Below are 7,908 nucleotides of genomic sequence, written 5' to 3' on the forward strand. Positions count from 1 at the left end.
AATTACATCATCAAGTAATAAAAATTTAAATAAATAATTTCAAACCAAATCTAAAATAAATTAAACACCATCAAAGTGTTTTATCCCAAACCAAATATAAAATAAATTAAAATAGCATAAAAGTAAAAAATAACATAATATATTATTTGTCCAAATATAATAATTTTAACTTCACACAAGTTAAATAAATTCATTTAGGATTAAGTAATTAATGCCTTTGGAAAAAAGAATGATTTAGTTTAGTTAGATAAAATAATTTTTATGTTTATTAAATTAGTTTTAATTCGTAAACGGGTCACATCGGGTCATATCAGGTCACCACGGGTTGACCCGAAATTGACCTGTTTTCTTTTCGGGTTCATCGGGTTCGACCCGATTCTGACCCGAACTCTCGAAACCTCAACCCAAACCCATTAATTTCGTGTTAGGTTCGTGTCGTGTTTTCGGGTCGCGTCAGGAATTGTCACCCCTATCAAATACCTCCAAATATGCATTCAATGTTACGTGACACATCAGCAGTATTAATAAGTGGAACTACGTAATTTTATATTAGATAGAAAAAATAAACATATATAATAGACAGAGAATCTTGTCTGATGTATAGTTGCTAAGCCACACGAGATACGCATGTTGCTATTGTAAGAGCGTCAAGCAAAATTATTTGTTGGGCCCTATAATAATCATATCCAAACAACAGGCCCTATGAAATAACAAAGTCTGATGGACGATCATAAGCGGATAGAGATTAAAAGAATAAGTCATGAATTGGCTTTTTTTTTTTTTGGGAGAAGTAGGAAGTCATGAATTGGCTAACTCAAGAAGTTTGATAACTTAGAGGAAAGTTTTCATCAAAAATAAAATAAAATTAGAGGATCACAATTATAGAAGTGAAGAGGCAATCACAAGAGAAAGACCATGGATTTTCCCGATGAAAATAACAATTTAATTTTGTTTTCTCGTGCTTTAGTGATAGCCTTTTAGTTAGCAATTTCCTTTCCGAAGTCTAGTTTAAGTTAATAGTGGATTAAGGATCAAGATAAAGCTTTGTAGTCGATTGTTTTCAAGGTACAACTTCAATTCTAGTACTTATAAGTAGTGAAGTTTTTCTTCATTATTTCTTCGTGTTCTTCTTAAAATTCTTTTTACAGAACCCTAAATCCAGGCCACCAAAAGCCCAAGAGATCACTATTACTGTCCCAAGTATATGCCTCGTCATCTTCTGCTCGATGCTAAAAATGCCAATCCTCAGAGCATTCCTAGAAATGAGAATTGGTTGGGAAATGGGAAATCAATAATTTACTAAATTTGAATTTTGAATTTCATGATAATTTTTCAAAGAAAATTTCTGAAATTTTTTGTTTCATCAGTAAATGCGTTTTGGGCTTAATATCAAATTCGATTAATATTTGGAATCAGAATGTGTTGGGCCAAATATTGGACCAAGAATTGGGCCCTTTATGAAAGCTACAATTCCCTCGTTAGTCTAGCAAACTTGGACAGTGCTACATTGAGGGCACTGGTATGGACCTAATTGTGTATTCTAACTAAGGGAATATGCCAAGCGATGCGCTGGTGTCAGGTCGATGTTTTTAAATATTAGATAGTTAGTTTAGTGGTAACTTTTTACAGGTGAATAGTTTTTAAAATTACAGTGGTAATTTTTATAGTGGCATTTATTTAATTACAATGGTGTTTTTTAGTAGTAATTTTTTTCATTGGTTTAGTTGAAAGAGTGGAAAAATCAATGTTATTTTTTTCATTAATATTAGTAACATCAATTTCTTTATTTTTTTAGTAGTTTTAATTTTTTTAAGTAATATTATTATTAATATCATGTTTAGTAATATTACTGGTATTGTAATTAGTATTACTATTAGTATTATTAGTAATGTTATTATTAATGTAATACTAATATAGTAACAATATAATAATAATTTATTATTAGTAATAATGTACTAATAATATTATAATATAGTAATAATGTTAGTAATAATGTACTAATAATATATTATTATTAGTAATAATTTTTTATTAGAAATCATTAGTAATAATAATAATATTATTGTTATTAGTAATATTACTAATAATTTTAGTAATCATTATAGTAATATATTAACTGATATTAAATCTCAACACAATAGTCATTAAGAACTTTGATAATTAATCAGGAATTTCCTGTATCCAATTTTCGAAGGATTTTTCTGCCGGAGACACAATTTCGAACAGAAATCCACAGAAGTCACAGCGCAGAAGCAGGAGCAGTACAAAACCAATGTACAACAACCACCACCACCTCAAAGGTACAATACCTTTGAGCAAGGAGAAGCACTCCAAAGTACAACCCATTTAAGCAAAGTTGCACCTGAAAATCGCTCTACTGTAGAAACAGAAAGTGCTTCTTAAGTAAGGATTTCAAGGCCATTGGCCCCAAATCCCAATACACATTATCCAATCCAAAAAAATCCACCAAACATGCCAACAAATTCCTCAATATTCAAACACAAAACCAAGGGTGAAAAAAGTTTGGTCTTTGACAATAACAAGCAATTGCATTCCAATTTCATCAAACAAGCATTGATAATGCATCTAGAGGCTCCCTGCTTCATCAGTTCATCATGAATTCAACGTAAACTTCAGAGTCAGATTGCTACATTAGTTCAAAAACATAATCTAGAATACAAAATTAGAAGGTTCCAATGTGAGGCAAAGCTTGGCAACAACTTCTTGCTTATGGTGAACGAGACCCTCCAAAGTTCCAGCTGAGTAGTCTTCAAGTTAAAGACCTGAACCTCCATTCCTTTGAGCACCAATTCCCCAAAATATCTAAGGCAAAGAAAATGCTTTCAGGTTCAAGTTCAAACATGATTTAACAAATCAAAATTCTAGATAAAGAAGCCAGAAGTGGTCTGTTGCAAATTAGCAATTAACAGTACTAACGAGTTTAAATCCAAGTTAGTACTAGAATTAAGACAACAACGCGCAATGAGTTTCGAGAGGACAGCAATTTATGAAACAGCAGATTATGTAGTTTTCGACTAGCTTCATCAGTTCTTGAAGCAAATAGAAATACAAGAGATATCATCTCAAGAAAGAATGGTGGAATTCATAAGTAGCTGGAATTCATTAAAAAAAACTTACAAGACGGTGGAAGAATAAGTAACGTAATCCAAATCGTGCTCATGAACTCAAATTTGAACTCCTGATAAGGACTTTGATATCTTCAGTTTCTTCTCCAATCTTAATTGCTGATTTTTCCGCCGATTCACTGCACCAATGTACTTCAATCATCTCCAATGTATATATGTTTGCAAAATCCTCTGGAATCTCTTCAAGGTCTTTGCAATTTTGTAAGATGAGTCTTTCAAGCTTGGAAAAATGACCACAAGATGCATTCCATTGAGCAATGTTCAAATTGTCTAAGCTCAAGAACTTGAGATTCTGAAACTCTTCTTCTTCCACGTCCCATGTCTCCCCCTCAAAGGCACCAGAAAGTAACTTGAGGACTTCTAGGTTTGGTAGTCTCCCAATTGTGGAGATATGACTCCATGGAAGGCGAAAGTTTGATAAAGTCAATTTCTTTAGATTCAAAGGGAGGCTGAACTCGCCATTCTTAAGAGGGCTTCCATAGTAGAATATCTTGAGTGACTCCAAATGAGTCAGACAGTTCAATCTCGGAAAATGATTGCTGTTCGTGGAAGAATTTGGTGATTCATAGAATATGCAACTCAGTTTGCAAAGATTTGGAAGCCTCTTTATAATCCTTTCTGCATCTTTACCACAAGAAAGAGATAGGCAGGAAAAACTGACCAAATTTTCTAATATAGAGCTATCACCAAGCTCTTCAGCATCTGAGTCGAAAGCAACATGGAGATTTACATGAAGATGCCTTAAACTTGTGATGCGCCAGATGGTATTTGGTAAGGTGATCTTACCACTTAATCCCTTCACAATAAGAGTTTTCAGTTTCCTGAGGTTGGCTATCGACTGTGGAATGGACTTCAAATAGCCTCCAACCGCTAAATATCTCAATTGTACCAGAATTCCAATTTCTACAGGAAATGAAATACCCAAGTTGAAGCATTCAAAATCCAAGACTCTAAGCAATTTGAAGTTGTGCCAAATGAATGAGATGTCATAAGGGCGTTTGGGTTCTGAATCTGTAGAAGCAAAGAAAACCAAAGAACGGGTGGCCGAGCCAGAAGGTTTTGATTCAATGAAGTGGTTTCTCTTCAAAGATATAGCCAACCGATAGGATGCAAATGAAACGGGGGATGAATGACGGTAAAAATCAAATTCAAAACCATAATCTGTACTAGGAAAAGAAGCATATGGATTGTCAGACCTGGTTATCAGCTGAAAGAATTTCTCATCCTCGGTTTTAGACTTACAGAAATCAAGGACAAGATCATGGAGGCGACATGCTCTAACTTTGCCGTTGGATCTTCTTTTGGAGATTATCACCAAGCTTCTGTCAATTAGATCCATCAAGAAAGCCTCGGCCACATCTTCAAAGCCCTTCTTAGTTTCTGGTATGAAACCTTCTGCGATCCAAAGCAGCATCAACTTCCTGACAAGAATATCTCTGCCTTCATTAAGAACTCCCAAATATAGAAAGCATGATTTAAGATATTCCGGCAAGTGTTTGTAGCTGAGATCTAAGACTTCTTTGCACTGTGCTTCGGGATTATCAATTATTTGTGAGCTCAAGTTATCTGCGATTGTTTGCCACGAATTTTGGCTTTTTTCTGTCGTTTTCAGTATACCAGCAACCGCAACAACAGCAAGAGGCAATCCTTGACAGTGGTAAGCAATTTCCTTTCCGACTCCCTGCAGCTCACTGGGGCAACATTCTTCCTTGAATACCTTCTTTTCTAACAGCTGCCAACTTTCCTCATGAGAAAAAAGGCTTAGAGAAAGAGGAGGACTCTCTTGTTTAATTTCCGAGGCCACTCTGTGGAGGCGACTGGTGAACAGTATTCGACTTCCATTTGCATCATCTGGGAATGAGTTTTTCAAGTCATTCCAAGCTCCAATACCCCAAACGTCGTCCATAACTATGAGATACTTGTTTTTCAGTAACAACTTACGCAATTTATCTTGGAGATCTTCATCCCTCATTTGGCGAATCTCTTCTGTAAGCCCATGAATCCCTGTTAGAATTTCGAGCAACAATCTCCTTTTCTCATATTCTGGGGAAACAGAGCACCATGCACGAAGATGGAAGTGACGCATGACTTTAAGACTGCTGTACACCTTCCTCGCCAACGTTGTCTTGCCTAAACCAGGCATTCCAACAATGAAAACAATATCCAGCTTTGAGGATCCTCTAGTCAACTGGTTGAGAATTTCATTTTCTCTGTTACTGAGATCCACCACAATTTCGTCAATTGCTGATGTATTTTTTGTTGATAACTTGTCAACTGAAACCTGGGTGACACTCTTGGAATCTTGGACTTCCATATCAGGGGTTGTCAAATGAATTCCTCCGGCCTTCTCGCTAAGAAGTCTTAACTCATCCAGCACATTGTCCAACCAGAAGAAATGCTGCCATTGAGCATCACCCTCTATTGAATCAATTATGTACTCCGCCTTATATGCCAAATCAGTGAATCGGTCAACGAGATCTTCTATCTTTGGATGCTCCTCAATGTCCTCCAACTGTGAAAAATTCTGGAGGTGTACTTGAATCTCTTCCATGGGGAGCTTCACCAATGCAGTTGATGCAGAATTATATTTCAGCAGCTCCCTGAGGTTCCTCCCGAGAAAATCAAGGAACTTCAGTTTGGAAGTTTTTGGGAAATTAAACTCTGGAAATTTAGGAATAAGATCCATGAGCTTTGCCTTGATCAAATGTGTCTCCTTATCTAACAGCTCAGGAAATGAAGGGTTGGTCATTTCATCTTGTTCGTTGAGGAAGATAAACACATATGGCAGCCTGTGAAAAAATTCTCCAATTGCTCCTAATACGTCCTCTCTGTCCTTAATTCTTTCATCTGAGAGAATTAGTGCGATACACTCGAACTTCTGAACGAAAAGTTTAATTTGATCTTTCTGATGAGCCATAAGCCTTTCATCATTCTTGCTCTTCAGACGTAATAGCCTCTTCAGAAAGAACTCTCCCTTGTGCATCTCAAGCTGAAAACGAAGCACCGGAAGTGAGTATTTCACCACAGATGACTCATGATCCTTGAATTTTGATTCAATCCGCGCCAATAACTTTCGGGGATATCTGCACAGTCTTCTGGGGATTTGTCTACATTTGTCCATGACATCTTCAAAATCAGGAAGCATACTGAAGGAAAAGGAAAAGCTCTGCCTCGAGAAAACAAATCTTTGTAAGTAACTTAGAACACCGAGGTGAGCTGTCTAGTGTTGTCCTTTTCGACCAGCACTGTTATTTACACGAAAGTATGAAGGAGGACTGTATGAAGAAATAGTCTGGCCTCTTCTGAAACAAGATAAGCGGCCGGCCAAGAGGAGGGGGGAAGAGCAAACGGGAAGGAAAGATTTTTTCTATTTTCTGTGGAGAAAATGATGAAGTGGGAAAAGGTGTGAGGGCTTTGACAAATAAAGAAAGGACGCAAAGCAAACGCTGTGTACCGTGTACCGTGTACGTCAATAATGGATGAAAACGTGGCCCTGTTCTACTCGTGTTTGACGTTTCTAATATACGTGGACATTTCTAAAGAAGTGGGTGAGCTGGTGCTGGATAATCAAAGTCGGCCGTGGACATTTCTACACGGGGAAGGCATAAGCCGCGAAACAGCCGCCGCCGCGGCGCGAGGAGAGGGGGGGATGGGGTGGGGTATGGGGTTGTATGTGTTTATACGTTTGAATTAGCCTTTTTTTTTTAAATATAATACTATCATAATTTTAAAAAATATTTTATTCATACAATATATTAATTTTAAAATTTTTTATATATATAATATTCGTCTGAATTAATTATTTTTAAAAATTAATTTTTCAAAAATAATAAAAGTTTTTAAAAAATACTCTAAAAAATAATTTAAAAAATAATTTAAATTTATTTAAATTTTTTAAAAATATTTTAAAATTTTTTTTACTTTTAAATATCTTAAAATATTTTCTAAAAATATTCTAAGGTATTTTCTAGCAAAGTTTTTAAAAATACTCAAAAAAAAGCTAATCCAAACGGAGAGTCGTCAATCCTCGTCCTCTAGTACAGAAGTGGTGTAGAGAAAAAGTTTTAATAGGAAAAACACCTCATCTCGAAAATGTCCATCTTTACCAGAGAAGACACGGCAGCAAAAGCTCCCCACCAAATCCTTAATCGCAACCACCTCAGCACAGCAGAGAGCCATAGCAAGTTGAGATGGAATCCCACAGTCTGAGGGATTGGGGACAGAGTTGATAATACATATTCAAGTAAATCATTGCAATCAAGAGAGGGGAGTTGGAATCGGAATGAGCTGCTGCTGCTGATCCCTCCTGACCACATCAAGTACAAATGGTCAAGAGCTGCTTCAACTTCAGCAATCAAGAGCTTGGTTTTTGTTGCACAATCAAGGGCCAGTTCGTTTAGGAATTCTTCATCTTTTACCTGGTCATCATTTCTTCACGGAAATGAATAAGTTTCTGGGCAATCTCCTCAGCTGTCGCTTCGATCTTGAGGCAGAAGGCCGAATTCTTCTCCTCATCTGTGGCAGCATGACCACTCCCCTTATGAGTGGATTCCCAATTTTTTCCCAAAAATCTCCAATCATCTTTGAGTTTTGATAGGATCTCCCAGGGATACTTTATGCCTCTCAGTGCAGAATCAAGGCGATCCAAGCTTGAAGAACCAGCACCAGCGGCAGAAGCCATCATGTCCAAAATTTTCTACTACACATAGATCAACCTCTCTGATTGACAGGTGCCGAACATGTGCAATAATAAGTACCTACT

General features: G+C 36.5%; 1 protein-coding gene across 2 annotated transcripts; it reads right to left on the reverse strand.

Moving 5' to 3' along the window:
- Positions 1 to 2,513: 2,513 nt before the first annotated feature.
- Positions 2,514 to 6,576, reverse strand: LOC113736945 (putative late blight resistance protein homolog R1A-3). 2 transcript variants are annotated; one of them, XM_027264165.2, is made up of 2 exons: positions 3,139 to 6,575; positions 2,514 to 2,823 (listed from the first exon to the last, which is right to left on the reverse strand). In XM_027264165.2, exon 1 carries the CDS (start codon positions 6,289 to 6,291, stop codon positions 3,178 to 3,180), a length of 3,114 nt encoding a protein of 1,037 aa, XP_027119966.1. In that variant the 5' UTR covers positions 6,292 to 6,575; the 3' UTR covers positions 2,514 to 2,823; positions 3,139 to 3,177. The 2 variants fall into 2 exon arrangements, with proteins under 2 accessions (XP_027119966.1, XP_027119967.1); XM_027264166.2 differs by lacking the exon at positions 2,514 to 2,823 and having other exon boundaries at positions 3,812 to 4,049; positions 4,343 to 6,576.
- Between the last annotated feature and the right edge of the window lie 1,332 nt (positions 6,577 to 7,908).

This window comes from Coffea arabica, chromosome 3e (genome assembly GCF_036785885.1).
Source record: "Coffea arabica cultivar ET-39 chromosome 3e, Coffea Arabica ET-39 HiFi, whole genome shotgun sequence".
Classification (NCBI taxonomy): domain Eukaryota; kingdom Viridiplantae; phylum Streptophyta; class Magnoliopsida; order Gentianales; family Rubiaceae; genus Coffea; species Coffea arabica.